This window comes from Anolis carolinensis, chromosome 4 (genome assembly GCF_035594765.1).
Source record: "Anolis carolinensis isolate JA03-04 chromosome 4, rAnoCar3.1.pri, whole genome shotgun sequence".
Classification (NCBI taxonomy): domain Eukaryota; kingdom Metazoa; phylum Chordata; class Lepidosauria; order Squamata; family Dactyloidae; genus Anolis; species Anolis carolinensis.
In genome coordinates, this window is record NC_085844.1 from 112967265 (window position 1) to 112986249 (window position 18985).

The 18985-nt window shown below is 39.5% G+C and overlaps 1 protein-coding gene across 3 annotated transcripts; it reads left to right on the forward strand.

Moving 5' to 3' along the window:
* Positions 1-179: 179 nt before the first annotated feature.
* c4h5orf22 (chromosome 4 C5orf22 homolog) lies at positions 180-18240 on the forward strand. Of its 3 annotated transcripts, XM_003226750.4 has the most exons (9): positions 180-310; positions 3068-3213; positions 4593-4742; positions 7255-7723; positions 10622-10684; positions 14385-14506; positions 15882-15948; positions 16379-16518; positions 17688-18240. In XM_003226750.4, the coding sequence occupies exons 1-9, from the start codon at positions 221-223 to the stop codon at positions 17842-17844; spliced, it is 1404 nt and encodes a 467-aa protein (XP_003226798.1). In that variant the 5' UTR covers positions 180-220; the 3' UTR covers positions 17845-18240. The 3 variants fall into 3 exon arrangements, with proteins under 3 accessions (XP_003226798.1, XP_016852517.1, XP_062833700.1); XM_016997028.2 differs by lacking the exon at positions 4593-4742; XM_062977630.1 differs by lacking the exon at positions 180-310 and having other exon boundaries at positions 3079-3213; positions 4498-4742.
* Positions 18241-18985: the final 745 nt, after the last annotated feature.

Genomic DNA, 18985 nt, shown 5'->3' on the forward strand with positions numbered 1-18985 from the left:
TCCCTCCTCCCTCTCCAGTTAGGCGCCTGGCTCCGCCCCTTGCTCCTCCTCCGCCTCGCTTTCCCACCATGCCCGCCGCCTGTGTCACCTCCAGAGGCGTCCCCCGGAACGTTGCCGGCGCCCGGGCCTTGGAACGTTCGCGGCCGCAGCGTTCGGTTTTGGAATCTCGACCACGGCGACGTTCTGTTTTGGAACCTTCGGCGTTCAGAGGCGTTGCGCAATGAGCGAGGAGGAGGAAGAGGGCGGAGGGGGGAGTCCGAAGAGACTCTACCCAGCGCTGCCGGTTTGGGTGGTGGAGGACCATCACGACGTAAGCACCACGAGACTGTTGTGTAGACTGCAAGCGGAACGAGAGCCCTTTGACCCCACTTCTGACTCCAGCAGTGGCTCAGGCTGCATCTACACTGCGATACAGTTTGACACCGCTTGAACTGTCATGGGGATTGTCATTTTACAAGCTCTTTTCACATCTCTACCAAAAGAGTGCTGAAATGCCTCACTAATTCCCAGGATTTTATTACATTGAGCCGTGACAGTGGTGTCAAGATGTATGCATTACTGCATGCATATGTGGTGGGGTTGTAAACATGTAAAACGTTTTTGGGAATTGGTTATAAGGGAAATAGAAAACAATTATGAATATAAAAATTAGAAGGAATCCGGTGGAAATGTTACTTTTAATTAAAAAAGAAGATGAGAAAGATAAGAGGGGAAAAAATTAATAGACATGCTATTAACAGCAGCCAGATTACTAATTGCAGAATACAGTAGAGTCTCACTTATCCAACACTCACTTATCCAATGTTCTGGATTATCCAACACATTTTTGTAGTCAATGTTTTTATTTATTTATTTATTTATTTATTTATTAGACTTGTATACTCCCAGTTTGACTCCGAGTGGTTTACAGAAATAGATTAAAACAATACAGTTAGCTTTAAAATAACAATAAAAACAGACATAGCCCCGAGTTTTTCACCCATCGAAAGCTTGTCGGAAGAGAAAGGTTTCGCAATATATCGTGATATTTTGGTGCTAAATTCGTAAATACAGTAATTACTACATAGCATTACTGTGTATTGGACTACTTTTTCTGTCAAATTTGTTGTATAACATGATGTTTTGGTGCTTAATTTGTAAAATCATAACCTAATTTGATGTTTAATAGGCATTTCCTTAATCTCTCCTTATTATCCAACATATTTGTTTATCCAACGTTCTGCCGGCCCATTTACGTTGGATAAGCGAGATTCTACTGTATTGGAAAGGAGAAATGAAAATACAAATTAATGAATAATATAAAGAAGTTTGGAGAATGGCATTGAATGACAAGCTAACATCAAATTTAAAAGTAAAGAAGGGATTATGGACAAAAATGACTTTTTGTCCATAATCCCTTTCTAGAAAAATTATTTCTAGAAAAATTATTAGAAAAAGAAGACGGGAATTTACCTCCAAAGGAAAAATTGAACTTTTGGTGGGACTACAGAAAAAGAGATGGCTCTGCAGAAGGGGAGCACAGGGGTGAATGTAAATAAAAGAGGGGAAAATGTATAGAATATACTTATATAGCTGTAACTTTTTCTCAAAAATTAATAACAATAAAAATAAATTAAAAAGATGAATTAATTATACTATGTAACCAAATTTGGAAAAAAAAATCTGTTCCTGGATTGAAAGTGTCATTTCCTGTTTAATTGTCAGGTCCTTATTTTGAAATTACAGTAGAGTCTCACTTATCCAAGCTAAATGGGTCGGCAGAACCTTCGATAAGCGAATATCTTGGATAATAAGGAGGGATTAAGGAAAAGCCTATTAAACATCAAATTAGGTTATGATTTTACAAATTAAGCACCAAAACATCATGTTGTACAACACATTTGACAGAAAAAGTAGTTCAATACACAGTAATGCTATGTAGTAATTACTGTATTTACGAATTTAGCATCAAAATATCACGATATATTGAAAACATTGACTACAAAAATGCATTGGATAATCCAGAACCTTGGATAAGCAAGTCTTGGATAAGTGAGACTCTACTGTAGTTGTTATCCTCCAGAAACTTCCTTTTTGTGGTTGCCACTATAATCATCATCATCATCATTATTTATAACCCGCCATATCTTCCTGAAGGGACTCAAGGCGGTTTCCAAACAAAAAAGTGGCAAAGATTTAATGCCATAATGAAAATAAACAAACCAATAAATCAACAACATTAATATAAACTTATAATAACTGACTGATAAGTAAGTGAGTTATAAACAAAATAAAATATAGTAGAGTCTTACTTATCCAAACTAAACGGGCCGGCAGAACCTTGGATAAGCAGATGGCTACCCACCCAGCCTCTGTTTAAAAAATCCCAGAAGAGGAGACTCCACCACATTCTGAAGCAGTACATTCCACTAGCAGCTCTTCCTAATAATTAGGTGGAATCTCTTTTCTTTTCGTTTGAATCCATTGTTTCATGTCCTACTAGTCTCTGGGACATCTAAGTATCTGGCTCCAACTTTGATATGACACCATTTCAAATATTTAGATTTGGCTGTTATGTCATTCCTTAACCTTTCCTTCTCCGGGCTAAATATATCCAACTCTCTAAGTCACTCCAAGTGGTGCTGGGCTTCCAGACCTTTTGCTATTTTGATCACGCTTCTCTGGACACATTTCAGCTTGTCAATATCCTTTGTGAATTGTGATGCCCAAAACTAGACACAGTATTCCAGGTGAGGCATGATCAATGAAGAATAGGCACCATGACTTCCTCCAATCTCGACACTATACTCCTATTGATGCAGCCTAGAATTGCATTGGTTTTTTTAGTTGCTGCATTACACTGTTGGCTCATCTTCAACTCATGGTCTATGAAGACTCCGAGATCTTTTTTACATGTACTGTTGCAAAGCCATGTGTCACCCATCCTGTATCTGTACATTTCATTTTTTTCTGCCTAAGTGTAGTAATATACAGTTCTTCCTGTTTGAATGTTTAGTTGGTTTTGGCCCATCGCTCTATAATCTGTCCTTGCCCCAATTTAAATTCTTGTATATTCTTGTTATTTTAGGTTCTCCCTTTCATTTACCGAGGCATTGGTTCGAAGCACCTTCCAGCCTGCAACATCAGCTTTGTCCATTTGGATTCTCACCCAGATCTTCTCATCCCTGTGAATATGCCTGCAGACACAGTGTTTGACAAAGAAGCTCTGTTTAGGTAGGATCCTGTGATCCAGTTGTTCATATGCTAGATTTTTATGCATGCAGGAAGGCAAAGGGTGTTGTTTCCTTTGCTGTTGATATATTGCTTCATTTCTGGACCAACCCAACATCCCTGATTTATAATGTAATATTTGAAGTTTTACGCTTATGACACAAATACTTACTGGCAATTCTATAATTTTTTAAATTTTTATATTCATATGTATTTGTATTTGCCTTATTTTTAAATTCTATTGTACTGTATCTCAGTAAGGAGAATGGTAGGGGGGAGTTAATAATCATAATCATAATACAGCAACTAGATCTTGGAAAAGTTTTTTATTTGATTGGTGTTTGGGGATTGACAGTTCCAAAATAATAGCAACAACAGCAATAATAATTTTATTTATTACTCCCCTTATGGCTTGAGGCGGGTAATAATGTCCCAGTCAGCATGTCCACTTGCCGAGAGCTACTTTTCAAACCCTTCAGTAAGACAGAAAATCTGTCAGTGATCCTGGATCCATATTTTAACCTACCAGAAGTATTTAAACTGATGGAATATGTTTGACAATCCCCAGCCACCATCAGTTAAATTGTGTGTTAACAAAATGGCCGGAAGGGACCTAAAACTACCCAGATGTTCACTATGGGAAGGCTTTACCAGGACTTTTTTTTTTTGCAAGATCTTAACATCTCTATACCAAAGAGTGCTATTGCCTCACTGAACTACAGATCCCAGTACAGTGTTCCCTCACTTATCATGGGGGTTACGTTCCAAGACCACCCACGAAAAGTCAAAATCCGCAAAGTAGGAAAAATATTTGTGTTGTTTACAATCTCACTGGTAAATAGCGTCTCTGTCCTCTCCTTGACCTCAAGCACGCGCATGTGCACTCTCACCGCTGCCACTGCCTTATGAGACGAAAACAAAGCTGTTTCAGCCTCCTTTTCTCTCTCTTCGGCTGCTCCTTCCTTCCTTCCTTAGGCTTCTCCTTAGGAAGGAAGTAGAAAGAGGGATTTATAACATTATTTTATGATTTGTATTATTATTTTAGTGTTTATTAAAAGACTGCAAAACAGCGAGTCCGTGAAAAGCGAACCGCAAAGTAGTGAGGGAACACTGTATTCCACAGCATTGAGCCATGGCAGTTAAAGTAATGTCAAACTGCATTAATTCTACAGTGTAGATGCACCCTTAGATTGCTGGTCAGAAAAGTTTCATTTTTTTCCCTACTGTTTGCTCATGTACTTGTCCTACATTCATTTTATTTCAAACATCCTGGCCTTTGCTTTTTAGATGTGCAAATGTATTGTGACGATGAGATATACAGCCCATGTCCTCTGACAGCAGCATCCCTTTCAATGCATTCAGCCTTGTGTTTTTTTTTACAGTGAGCTAAGTATTGAAAACTGGATCATGCCTGCTGTTTATGCTGGCCATTTTTCACATGTGATATGGTTACATCCAGTGTGGGCTCAACAAATTGAAGAAGGGACCCATCATTTTTTAGTGGGTAAAGACACTTCCACCACGACAATCAGGTAAATATGTGTTTGCCTAGCAGAGTGCAAGAAGTTAGATTTGATGTCTATTTTGTGGTTCTTGTCTGCTTCCATTTTCTCATAAATGTTTTCTAACTAATTTTAGCAGAACTGCTAGCTTGTTTTCTCACTTCATGCCACAAATTACTGTATTTTACCCATCATCTCACTTGTACAGTTCTATGTGTACTTACTTAGAAATAAGTCGTCCTAAAAGAGTTTACTTCCAAGTAAGTGTTGTAGTCCTACTCCATGTTCCCTCCTTTGAGCAAATAAAGCAAGTGGGTTTTTAAAAAGATGCTTCTTCTGCCTTCTTTCATTATGATCCCAGGGTGAGTAATAACAAGTTAGCTATTTAAAACAAGTCAATCAAATAGCAATATATAATGAAATTATAATAAAACCTGATTGCGCCAAAGAGATATGGATTGGCAGCGAACAAGAAGCGATAGTCTGGAACAGGCAACGGAAGGAGTTAGGGGGAAGTTTTCACCCCCATGGCCGCACCAGCCCATCACCAACCAGATTTTGTTCATTTTCATGGTTCCTTCCTTTCTGTTGAAATTGTCGACATGCTTGTGGATTTCAGTGGCTTCTATGTGTAGTCTGACATGGTGGTTGCTGGAGTGGTCCAGGATTTCTGTGTTCTCAAATAATATGCTATGTCCAGGTTGTTTCATCAAGTGCTCTGCTATGGCTGATTTCTCTGGTTGAGTTAGTCTGCAGTACCTTTCATGTTCCTTGATTCGTGTTTGGGCAATGCTGCATTTGGTGGTCCCTATGTAGACTTGTCCACAGTTGCATGGTATACGGTAGACTCCTGCAGAGGTGATAGGATTCCTCTTGTCCTTTGCTGAATTAGCATTTGTTGGATTTTCTTAGTGGGTCTGTAAATACTTTGTAGGTTGTGTTTCTTCATCAGCTTCCCAATGCGGTCAGTGGTTCCCTTGATGTATGGAAAGAACACTTTTCCTCTGGGTGGATCTTTGTCTTTACTCTCATGACTTGTATTTGGCCTTGCAGCTCTTCTTATGTCTGTGGTGAAGTATTCATTGACCTGTAGAGCCCAGTTTAGGTGGTTGAAATCCACAAGCACATGGACAATTTCAACAGAAAGGAGGAAACCATGAAAATGAACAAAATCTGGCTACCAGTATTTAAAAAAACTCTAAAATCAGGACAGTAAATAAAGAACAACATTCAGAAAACAGGAATTCCAGATATGAAACAATCAGGGTCAACTAACACCTCCCAACAAAGGATTCCCTCAGGCAAGAAGCAGGCAGGCTTTGAATCTACAAGGACATTAAATGCTAATCAAGCTAGCCAATTACAACGTTCACACTTGCCTCCAAGAGGCAAGAGTTCTTTCTCCCAACCTGAAATTTCCAGATATATGAACTTCTCTTTCCCACTTTCCAACAGACCTCACAACCTCTGAGGATGTTTGCCATAGAGGTGGGCAAAACATCAGGAGAGAATGCTTCTGGAACATAGCCATACAGCCCGAAAACTCACAACAACCCAGTGATTCCGGCCATGAAAGCCTTCGATAACACATTAAGCAGTCATTGTGTTGCTGTAGTTGAATCACTGAGAGATATATAGCATTTGAGATCTAAGGGAAATCATCCACAGGTCTACTTTCTGATTTTATTCTATGGTCTCTGACCACTGAAAGCAGTTTTCCAAACTGTGTGTTATGACGTGTGTGTCAGCTTCAATGTATAGGCATGACACACAAATGTAAAAAGAAAGCTGTGAGTCTTGTGAAACAAACAGTAAATTATATATGTTTAAAAATATTGGAAGGCTTTCATGAAATATGTGTCTCCACATATACTCTCATTACAATTCCTGTATGTGTCTGTATCTCTTATAAGGGGTTAGTTTAACATCCAGTTTGCCCCTAAAACTGAATTATTGTATCACAAAATGATGAATGTCTAAAAAATGTGTCACCAACATGAAATGTTTGGAAAGGTCTGGCCTAAAAAATAATAACAATGGAAGAAAATAGTTAGTTTTAAAAATGCATCAAATGAAATTGTCTTCAAACGGGAGAATTCTGGAAGTTTTAGTCCAATGAAGCAATTTTTCTAAACCCTTCAGAGAGAAAATGAAACAAGATGGGCTATTCTAACAAGTCATATCTGGGGATATAGTTACTGAAAGGATAGCAAAATGTGGCCGTTGCCTCCCGAGGAAGAACTATACTACACTCATAGATCCCCAAATTTCTTTCATCGAAGTAACAGTTTGAATAAAGAAGAAACAGAGCCAAGTGATCAAGGGCATTCAGGCACAGCAAATTCAACCATTCTAGTTGTGAATGATTTTTAATGCCCCACTCTTTTCAATGCTAGAATAAGGGGAACGAAGGAACATCTCCATTTCCAAAGGGTCAGTGCTCTTATTTTGCTCTGATAGCAATACCAGGGCATTTTAATACATCTATTACATCTGTTCTTGAAATGTGCACCATACATGCTAAGATATATTTTTGTTCCAGGGTCACAAGCTCTGACAATTATTTCCTTTCTGACGGGCTCTATGTCCCTGCTGATCAGCTTGAAAATGAGAAGTCTTTGCATCTGAGTGTCCGCCTGGTGAATCCGTCCAGATCTTCTGACAGCCAGGAAGAAAATCATCCTCTGTCGTCGGCAAAGAAGCTCAAGTTGAGTGAACCCAGTGCAGCAAACGCCAACGTTGCCTCATCATCAAAGGAAGATGGGTTCCCCCTTGCCCCCAGCTGTCCAGATGTGGAGGCAGAAGGCTTGGAAAAAACAAGGCCTGGCCATGAGAAAACTGTGGATGTTCAGGATCCTTCTGCATCCTGTTCCTTTGGGAATCACACTTGCCAGACGACGGAGCTGGTCAAAGACATTCTCCAAGTGTTGCAAAAAGGCAGTGCTTTTGTTTTAGACATTGACTTGGATTTCTTTTCCGTGAAGAACCCTTTTAAAGAAATATACACTCAGGTAACTATCAAGCTGTGATAGTCAATCATGTAATAATTTGTCAGTGGGGATGGAGAAAGTCCAGTCCATAGGCCACATTTGGCTCTTATAGCCCAGTATTTCATATCTTAGGTAAAGGTCAAGGTTTTCCCCTGACATTAAGTCTAGTCGTGTCTGACTCTGGGAGTTGGTACTCATCTCCATTTCTAAACCAAAGAACCGGCGTTGTCCATAGACATCTCCAAGGTCATGTGGGTGGCATGACTGCATGGAATACTGTTACCTTCCCGTCGGTACCTATTGATCTACTCACATTTGCATGTTTTCAAACTGCTAGGTTTGCAGAAGCTGGGGCTAACAGTGGGAGCTCATCCTGCTCCCTCGATTTGAAGTTTCAGCCTTTCAGTCAGCAAGTTCCGCACCTCAGTGGCTTAATCCGCTGCACCACCAGGGGCTCCCAAAAGTTCATCTTTTAGAACTGTCTTAATGTGAGGAAGTTCCTTCAGTGTTTAATTGCAATCAATTTTCCAGTGCCTTAAATGGATAGGACCCAGTTCTCTCTTTTGAAGCAGTAGAAAACAAATTCTATACTTTTTCCAGTCAATGTCCCTGTTGTAAATTAACAGGAAATAGTTTATTTAAAAAAATCTTTCTACTGTTTCCCCCATCCTCCCACATACAGCAAGGACATTTAAACTATTTTCAGTGACTGTTAGATTTTATACGTCACCTTTCTCCTCAAGTAGGACCCAAGACACCACACAGATGAAATAACTTTAAACAATACAGTTTTAAAAACAATTAAAATAGTATAAAATTGTGAGAACCAAAATTTAAAAACAAATAATATGGCATGCACCTCAATTTCCTCCTGGACAAAAATTCCAAAGAAATGTCTTCGATTGTCAGCAAAAAGAAAGCAGAGTAGGTTCCAGCCTAGCCTCCTGCAGAGGCCCCACCTACAGTGCCATATAATGCAGTTTGAAGCTGCATTATATGGCAGTGTCGATGAAGCCTGAGAAACATTATTTCACCTCTGTCATAAGGTAGAATGCTTCTTTGTAAAAGGTTTTTGTGTGGCAGGATGTGTATCATTCATTTAAGCCATCTTTGTGCTCTTTCCTCAGAAATGCTTCTCTTAAAACAGATTGTGATGGTAATTAAAACACAGAAAAAGAGGGAAGAGAGAATATACAGAAACACCAGCTTCAAAAGAGCAGTTCAACATGTTCCTGCAAACCCATTTTCAGCCTATTGTAAATTGCAGTATTATATATACCAATGTATAGGGGCCGCAGTGGCTCCGCAGGTTTAACCGCTAAGCTGCAGAACTTGCCGATTGAAAGGTCAGCGGTTCGAATCCGCGGGGTGGGATGAGCTCTTGTTGTTAGCCCCAGCTTCTGCCAACCTAGCAGTTCGAAAACATGCAAATGTGAGTAGATCAATAGGTACCACTTTGGCGAGAATATAACAGAGGTCCATGCAGTCATGCTGGCCACATGATCTAGGAGGCATCTACAGACAACACCGGCTTTTCGGCTTAGAAATTGAGATGAGCATCATCCCCCAGAGTCAGACTCGAATAGACTTAATATCAAGGGGAAACCTGTACTTTTACCTTATCAATGTATAAATTGACCTCAGTCAAGGGCAGGTTTTGGAGCCTTTGTTATGGGTCCATGGATAAGCCGAAAGTTGTTTCACAGAGAGGGGAAGCACTACAGACACCTCAGGAAGCCAAACACCATGATGGAAAGATTAAAGGGGGTTGGTGCTTCTTTTAGGTACTCCTGGGACGGAGTAAGCTCTTGTCATCAGTCTACTGAGAGATAGTTCCTTTTGTATACAAAACAGTTAAGGTATAGTACTCAACCTCAGTATTTTGGGCAGATTTTTACATCTGAGCTTATACAAGAATATTTAGGGTACTTGAAAGCTCCTCTTAAAAGGGCATTCAGAAGTTACTTTTTTCCTCACCAACCTTCCTGCCTTTATATGGTGCCTATTTTAGTGGCGAAAGTTGTAGATATACAAATTTTGTGGATGCGGTAATTGCTTAGGCAGGCTTTTGATCATAATTCAATGATCTCTTGTGCTGGATTGCGGGGGGGGGGGGGTGTTCCACACATGGCCATGCCGGCTGGGGAATCCTTGGAGTTGTCATCCAAATGTCACTTTTTCCAAGCTCTGCTTTTATTGATCATTTAAAAACCCTTTTATCTCTGATTTCTCTTCTGGGCATGTTTAGATGCAGTTGCTGTTTGCCTTATTTCCTGCAGGTGGCCTTGGAGCTCATGGCTACAGAAGAATCAGATGTAGTAGAATTATTATGGTAGTTCCTGATTTCATTTACTCACTGCAGAGAAACCTTTACAAATCAACAGTGTAAACCTGTGTTTTTGCAATATGCCCCATTTAAGTCACATTAAAAAAAGTTTCATTGGATGATTCATTAACTGAGTTAGGTCTATACTAAACAAAGTATAGTGTTTAATTGTGATTTGAATTCCTGCTCAGCCTTAGAAACCCACTGGATGATGGTGGTGATCAAATCACACTTTCCCAGGCCTCTTGACTACACTGTCATATAAAATCCAGATTATCTGCTTTGAATTGGGTTATATGGCAGTGTAGACTCATATAATCCATTCAAAGCAGATTATGTGGATTATCTGCCTTGATAATCTAGAATATATGGCAGTGTAGAAGGGGCTTCAAAAGAAGGCAAAAGCAACCCCCTTTAAACAAATTTTGCTAAGGAAAATGTTTGATAGGTTTGCTTTTGAGTTGTCGGAAGCGATTTGACGGCACACAGCAATAATAACGGGGAAGGCAGTAAGAAGGAAAAATCCCTGATAGTTGAAGACATATATCTATTGTGTTCTAATCTAATGTCATCTCTTCTTTTGGTTAAAATAGGAAGAATACAAGATTTTGCAAGAATTGTATAGTTTTAAGAAGCCTAACAGCAATTCATCAGAGGTTGGTATTTCCTGGCATGCACCAACTAAGGAAGGAATGGAGTAATTGATTTTGTTTCTGGTAGGAAATCTATAAGATAATGTTTTGAGGAGCACAGGGATGTGAGGAGAAAAGGAGTGATTGATTTGCAGGCAAGCTCTCCTGATTGCACTGCAGCAGTGCATTGGAGATTATTGTATCAGAAATCACATTAATGAAATTTCTATGGAGTGTGAATTTGACCAAGTGAATTTGAGGCAAAACTGGGAAAAGGAGCTTTTGATTACTCTTCACATGTACCTTTTTTGTACTATTTTTTAAAATTCTGTGGCATTTTTTAATGAGACATGTCCGTATTATATTCTTCTGTTGTGAGTTAGCCACTGAAACCAAAGTATTTTGGATCTCATTCAAATAAACCAAGTTCTTTACCAAAGAGACATGTCATACCCCCTCCTCACATTTGCCATCCATGTGTAAGATGAAGATTTTATAGGTAGCATTGGACATGATCGCTAAATGAGACCGGTGAATGTGTGCCACAGGATTCTGATCCCAATGGCATTTCAAATCAATGGCATTTCAAGTTCAAATACAGACTTAACACCAATGGATTTCAATCATATTTTGGCCTCAGAGTTAGGCCTCAACATTCACTGAGGTTAGGGGCACAGGACTCCTGTGAAATTAAGAAAAAGGGAAGGATATTGATATTTTTCTTCCCTGAGAGAACACTTTCCTGGAATTTCTAGGTTTTCCAGCATGACTCTGTGGTTGACTTCTGCTGGAAATGGACCACAGAAAAACATTTAAGGATCTAGAGAGGTATTATCTCTAGAAATCTCTAGATCCTCCAGCATGAGTGGAGAAAGTTCATTGTACATTCAAACTGGAGGAGTTAGAGCAGTGGTTCCCAACCTTTTTTTGACCAGAGCCCACTTGACCAGGGCCCACTTTGACTAGGGACCACTCTGCAACATTAGTACTAAAAAGGTTATGAATCAGTTTTTGGTTAACTTTACATTTGGTTTGTTTATTTGGGGTGCTGATTCAGAAAATTGCATTGTATAGACCACATCAGCTCTAGTTTCTGATACAGAACATATTCCATCAAGTAGTCGCCATCTGCTCACCCACAGAAAACCATCTTTATCTATATATCCATAATAAAAGTGAAAACCCATATGTGTGTATGTGGAACGGGTGTCCACTCACACAGACAGCCTTCACAAACAGGCTACAGTTCCCAGTGCTGAGAAGCCAGCAAGTCACTCCCGTCCACTGGCATTGCTGTTTCAGCGAGCTCCATGAACATGTAGCCCAACCCCTGCCAATGTCCTCCCCAAACACTACGGTCCACCACCCAAGGAATGCTTTACTTTGGAGACCATTTCATCCTAGATTTTGCTTTTTCCACCACAGACAGGCATCCCAGGGTTCTCCATTGCTGGGGAATTTGCATGATCCCACCTACTGCCCTTCCGTTTAAAATCTGTCTGCATAACAAACATAGCAGAACAGAGCAACAACTAAACTTACTGGAGGAGTTTGGGGGATTGAAGTTGTAGTTTACCCTGCATCATGTCAGAGCGTTGTGACTCCTCCTGGGGAATTTATAGGAGTTGTAGTTCACCTACGCCCAGAACGCTATGAACCCAAACAATGATGGGTCTGGACCAAACTTGCCATGCATCCCCAATATGCCCAGATTTAAATACTGGTGGGTTTGGAGGGGAATTGGCCTGGACTTTTGGGAGTAATAGGTACTGGGATTTATAGTTCACCTGCAATCAAACCCCACTGATGATGGACCAGGATCAAACTTGGCACAAAGAGCCCCCATAACCAATGCAACATATTAGACAAGTTTGGGGAAAAGGGAGTTATAGTTCACCTGCATCCAGAGAAACACTGACCCCCACCGACAGTGGACCGGGACCAAAATTTGCACAGAGAAACCTCATCACCAACTGAACATACTGCAGGGATTTTTGGGAATGGGCCATGATTTTGGGAGTTGTAGTTCACCTGCATCCAAAGACCACTGAACCCAGCCAATGACGGATCTGGACCAAACTGGGCACACAGACTGAACATTGCCTGCTGTGGATACTGAAGATGTTTCGAGACAATTGCCCCGGGAATCTGGGAGTTATAGTAGTTCACCCCCATCCAGAGTGCACTGCAGCTAGGTGATGACCAGCCAACGACAGATCTGGGCCATGCTTGCTACACAGACTCAAAATGGCCAACTTTGAATACTGGCAGGGTTTGGGGAGGATTGAACCACGATTCTGGGAATTGTACTTCAGCCACTCTAAACTGAGAATACCTAACATTCAAATACAAATAATGCCTTTTTCAAATAACCCGGGCACTGCCGGGTCCCTATACTAGTATTTAATAATCTAGAGCTGATGTGGTCTATCCAATGCAATGGTCAGCTCTGCAGAAAGGAGAGGGAGTAAAGTGAAATAAATAAATAAATAAATAGGAAGGAGGTTCGCCGACTGGGTTTTCGTTCTCGCAACCCATTGCTGGTCTGCCACCCACAGGTTGAGAACCACTGAGTTAGAGAGAGAACATTTTAATCAAATGTGCAAAATTCAAAACTGCGAAAGCAGACTGTGTTTTCTGGTTAATAATTCCTAGAAAAAACTGCTACTGGAGTTAAATGCAGCTGTTGTTAACACCCAGCATCTTCAGACAGATTCCAAGGGTCTTGACATGATAGGGAAGCTGAAGTGTCCGTGGTCTCTTGGAATTATCTTTGTTAGGGCAGTGGCAAATCCACAGGTTTCAGCCCACAGTTCTCATTAGCCCTCACTAATATAGCCAATAGCAAGGGATTACGAGAGATCTAGTTTAAAAATATCAGAAGGGCTCTATTTCCTAATCATTATCTTAACCATATTGATACCGTACACCAGTGTTTCTCAACCTGTGGGTCCCCAGGTGTTTTGGCCTACAACTCCCAGAAATCCCAGCAAGTTTACCAGCTGTTAGGATTTCTGAGAATTGAAGGCCAAAACATCTGGGGACCCACAGGTTGAGAAACAATGTCGTACACCCTCATGTCTGCAAAGGATACATTTCTGAATTTGCTGTGATTAATACAAAATGCAGATACCTATATTTCTTCAATTGTAAGATGTCATCAATTGTAAGACACACTCTATTTTCAGTATGACCACTACCAAAAATACGTAAGATATACTGTGTGATTCTAAAAGGCATTTAGAAATAGAGATGTTTATATAGGAAAAAATGTATACCTTAGAATTGAAGAAATATAGTAATAGATGATCTTATTGAATTACTTTCAGCAGGAGGATATCATAAAATCATGCAGGATGACCTAGGAAATGCCTAGAGAGATCATAATTTGTTAGATGCAGGCAAATGAAGTTGTGGAGATATAGTGATGTATTGTTCTGATGATACGGAGGTTGTACTGTACATATCCCTTTTTCCTCCCGGCTCCCAATAGGTTCTAGTCATCATTTCGATTTTCTTTTCCCACTTCCCATCTCTTCCTCAAAAGTTATTCCAGAAAGCACCACAGTTCAGGAAAGTCAGCTTCCACCCCAAAAAACACGGCCCACCTAAGCAGAGCTCACAGATGGCTCACAAGATGACCCTTTTCTCAACCGTAGAACTAAACCTACAGTTAAAGAGCTTTGAGATTGCTAAAGATTCTTTCCACTTTTTTCTTTTAAAGGAAGACTTGCTTGACTGTGTTGAGAATCGCATCCGCCAGCTGGAGGATCTGGAGGCAGCTTTTGCAGATTTGTGTGACGACGACAGCGAAGAGAACTTGCAAAGATGGGCTGCACATCCTGGGTACAGTAACTGTGTGAGCCCCAACTTCTCAGCCATGTTATTACAAACAGATATTTTAGCATGTGATATTACATGATGAGGAAGTGATATGGAGAAGTATGCAGTAGAACACTTACCTAGAAAAGGTGCAGACAGATCTTGGAGAAACTCATTTTTGCATTTTAGCTCTCAGAATGTTAAGTGGTCATGGTTGTTGGAGAATTCTGGGAATTGTAGTCTAAAAAAGTAAGATTTCTAAGCTCTGAGCTTGGCAAGCTGATGAATCTCGGCAAGAATTCCATATGAATATGGTACATTACATGCACCATCATCACCTGCTTTATTTATTGATTTCATTTATATGCTGACTTTCTGCCAGAGTGGGACTCAAGGTGGCTTCCAAACAAAGTCAGTTAATAAAAACCTAACAATACAATTATAAAAAAAAAACAATTTAAAATCCCCACATTAAACAGTATAATATTTAAGACATTTGTTTTTTAAAAAATAGAATAAACCCATACCATATGAAAATTCCCTACTCACACATTAAGATAAAAAAAGTCTTGTCCGCTGGAAAATGAGAGCAAGGAGGGACTTTGCCTATCCTTCCAGGAAAGGAGACTACAGTAGAGTCTCACTTATCCAACATAAACGGGCCAGCGGAACATTGGATAAGTGAATATGTTGGATAATAAGGAGGGATTAAGGAAAAGCCTATTAAACATCAAATTAGGTTATGATTTTACAAGTTATGCACCAAATCATCATGTTATACAACAAATTTGACTGAAAATGTAGTTCAATACGCAGTAATGCTATGCAGTAATTACTGGATGTACGAATTTAGCACCAAAATATCACAGTGTATTGAAAACATTGACTACAAAAATATTGACTACTAAAAGGCAGACTGTGTTGGATAATCCAGAACATTGGATAAACGAATGTTGGATAAGTGAGACTCTACTTCTTGCGTCAAAGAGGCCATTGTTTTAATCAGGCATTTAAATGCCATAAACCCTAGGTGTAGAGAGAAATTTTGGAAGCCAGTTATTAAAATCATGGAAGTCCTGCACTTGACATCCGACAGAAAGCACACAAAGTTTTGGTGAAGGCGGGAAACCCACATAATGTTAATATTTGTGCTTGTTTGAAAGTATAGATGCTGGTCGGTCTTGTCTTACATAGAGTTTCTGGGATAATTCTGCAATACCTGTTTAAATTAGGGCAAGGGTGGAGAGGGAATATTTCCTAGCTTGCAAAATAGCATAAACCATGAAGCAAAACCCTGTTGTATGTCATTCTACTTGATATCATTCATAGTGTTTCCATGGATCGCTTTCAGATGAAATTAACTGCTGGATTTGGGGATGTATATATGTTTTCTCCACAGGATGAAAAATCTACTTCAGCTGGTGCATAGTTTGAAAAATCGAATGGGAACCCCTGACTATGAGATGGTAAATCTTATTTATTAGGCAGAATTTCTAGACTGTCTTGTTACTATGTAGCACTGACATCCTGGATATTAGCTATTTTTGGAAGTCACAACAAACTAGTGTTTGAGTGGTGAAATCTAAAGTTCTGGGAGATCAGAGTTCAAAATCCTGATTAGCCATGTAAACCCGCTGGGTGACCTTGAGCAAGTCACATTCTCTCAGCCTCAGAGGAAGGCATTGGTACTCAGATTTGTCCCTGAGAACAAATCTTGCCAAGAAATTTTTGTGATAGAGTGGGAAACAGAAGTATAATATATGAACAATGTGAACTTTGGATTTTAAATCCATTAATATTCTTATAGATGTTTTCTCTTGTATTTTATTTTGGCTTCTGTGCTGTTTTGGGATAATGTCATGATGAGTTCCTTTACACCAGTCTTTTTCCCCCCAGGTCCATCAAGCTGGACTTACATGTGACTATTCAGAGATTCCTCATCATGTTAGCACTGAAAAAGAGATAGATGGTCTTGTACAGTCTGTAAAGCATGTCTTGAGAAACCTGCCAAAACCAACACTTGTGACAATAGCCCGGTAAGCTTGTGTGGGGATGCTTGTAACAATTTTTTTTAAAAAATCTGTTCCTGGTTTGAAAGTGTTACTTCCTGTTTAATTGTGCGGTACTTACTTTGAAAGTCGTAGTTATACTCCAGAAACTTTGTTTTTGTAGCTGCCACAAACTGTGTTGAAGTGGTTGAGACTCTGTGAGATAGTCATTGAAAAGCTGCAGGATATTATGCAAAAACTAAGTTTTTGCAGTTTAATGCACTTTTTCCATGTTTTTATGATATTTTAACCCAGGTACAAAAATTGTGTTACATAATGAATGCATAGTCTAGAGATGTGATTATCTGTTGAGTATGCCAGTTTTTAACTGGAGGAAGATTGATAGCTCTGGATCTAAACAAACCTTCAATGATGCAAACACTAGGTCCGTTTTTGACATTTTCATCTTGTTCAGTTGGCAGTATTAACGTTCTTTCAATGTTCTAGTTCTTCCCTCCTGACAGAGTCAGAAATAGTAATACAGAGTTGCTGATAAAGTAAGATGCCTATTGCCTTTGACACCCAAAGCTTATTGAAAGGTTATAATGATTTTAATATTGCCCACTGAAGAAGATGATAAAGGCGAGTCAGAGTACAAGGTAGAATGCTAAACTCTACATAACTTAAAAGAAAATAACTCCCATTAGTGTTAAGTCTTATTGAACCTCATGGGATTTACATCTCTGCAGATATGCATTAGGTTGCACTGTTGTATATAGTCACACAACTAAGATGTCTAATTTTCCTTGCTGTGCTTCAAGGGTAAGCAAATACTCCTGTGAGATAAAATTCAGGTAAATTCCATTTATGATATTTAATATACCTGTATACCTTGAACGTTGATTGGAGGTATCAACTCCCAAAGCCTTCTGACTGTAAGATATTGTAGTTCAGTCCCCAGTAGTGCAACCTAATGCACCTCTATAGAGATGTAAGTTTCATGGGGTTCAATAAGACTTGCTTATTCAAATATGTGTTTTTAGGATTGTAGTCCAAGTGTCTCCTGAAGCAAGGGATGGCTGTGTGAGGCCTGACATTGTAAATGGATTTTCAATAAAAGAATTGCACCAAAGCTACATAACCAAAATAACCTTTATAAACATATAGTCATTTTCTTTGCAAGAGACTTTAATGGATTCACCATAATTTCTTCGCAGATCCAGCTTGGATGATTATTGTCCTGTAGAACAAGTTGACCTCATACAAGAAAAGGTTCTGGACGTGCTGCGCTTGACATATGGCACCCTGGATGTTCATTTAGAATACCTTGAGAATCCGTGTCCTTCTGGAACTGAATCTTCTTCCACAGCCTGATTGTTGTGCTGTAGTTGTGGAAGCAAAAACTCAATTTGACAAAAGTAGCTTTGTTCTTTACAGAAAGGTATCCTATAAATGCAAAGGTCCCATCTAAAGATTAGCTTTTCATGATATTTGCTGAATGAGGCGCATCATCCAGATTCCTTTTTTTAAAATCACCACTATTGTTACTTTGGTTTTTCTTTTGTAGGTTTGCTTATAGGAAGAAGTGAGGAAACCTGAGAAATAGATCTTCTTGTGTTCCTAGTTTCTTGCAACAAACTGAGCCGGGCAATCTTTGGAGGGAGTAGGAGATCTTATTTTACTCTGTGACCGTTGAATTGCTTTCTTCATTGTTTCTAGTTGGAAAGTATTGTTTAATTGCATTTTACTTTAAAACAGTGGCTAATTCTGGTTGGATCCCTTGTGCTTTTTTTTTTCAAATTAATTGGTGTGTTTCATTTACTATTTTTCTTACATTTCCTCCCACTCTTTTCTTAAAAAGGTCCAAGTGGCCTTCATTGGATTAATACATTCTCTGAAAACATCCTACAACATAAGGTAGATTTTAAAATAATGACTTATCTGAGATCTCTGCATTAAGTGAGAATTGATTCCCATTTTTCCTGTGCAAATGTAATATTCTGCCTGCTGTTTCACATTGGCTTCCGCTTTCAATATAGAGATTTTTTTAAAAGACAACACTTGGGAATATTAAAGAAAAGGAAGTGGGTTTCCTTAGAGCCAAGGCTTTCTTGCTGAGAAGTAATGCCAGGTGAATTTAGTGTGACATCCTTTGGCATTAATGTAGTTCAGGATTTAATTTTCGAGCAAAAACTACACAACCTCTGAGGATGCCTGCCATAGATGTGGGCGAAACTTCAGGAGCGAATACTTCTGGAACATGGCCATACGGCCCGGAAAACATACAACAACCTTGTGATCCCGGCCATGAAAGCCTTCGACAACACAAAAACCACACAACTGGTTTAATTTATAGCTTAGCAGGGGTTCTCAACTTGTGAGTCCCCATATGTTTTGGCCTTCAACTCCCAGAAATCTTAACAGCTGGTAAACTGGCTGGCATTTCTGAGAGTTGTAGGCCAAAACACCTGGGGACCCACAGGTTGAGAACCATGGCCTAGAGGTATGGACTTCC

What these genes read in the sequence shown, in the direction of transcription:
- c4h5orf22 (XM_003226750.4), top strand. Translation starts at nt 221, where the DNA reads ATGAGCGAGGAGGAGGAAGAGGGCGGAGGGGGGAGTCCGAAGAGACTC. An exon ending in TGGTGGAGGACCATCACGAC is followed by an intron (nt 311 to 3,067) that starts GTAAGCACCACG and finishes TTGTTATTTTAG; the next exon opens with GTTCTCCCTTTCATTTACCG. An exon ending in ACACTTGTGACAATAGCCCG is followed by an intron (nt 16,519 to 17,687) that starts GTAAGCTTGTGT and finishes ATTTCTTCGCAG; the next exon opens with ATCCAGCTTGGATGATTATT.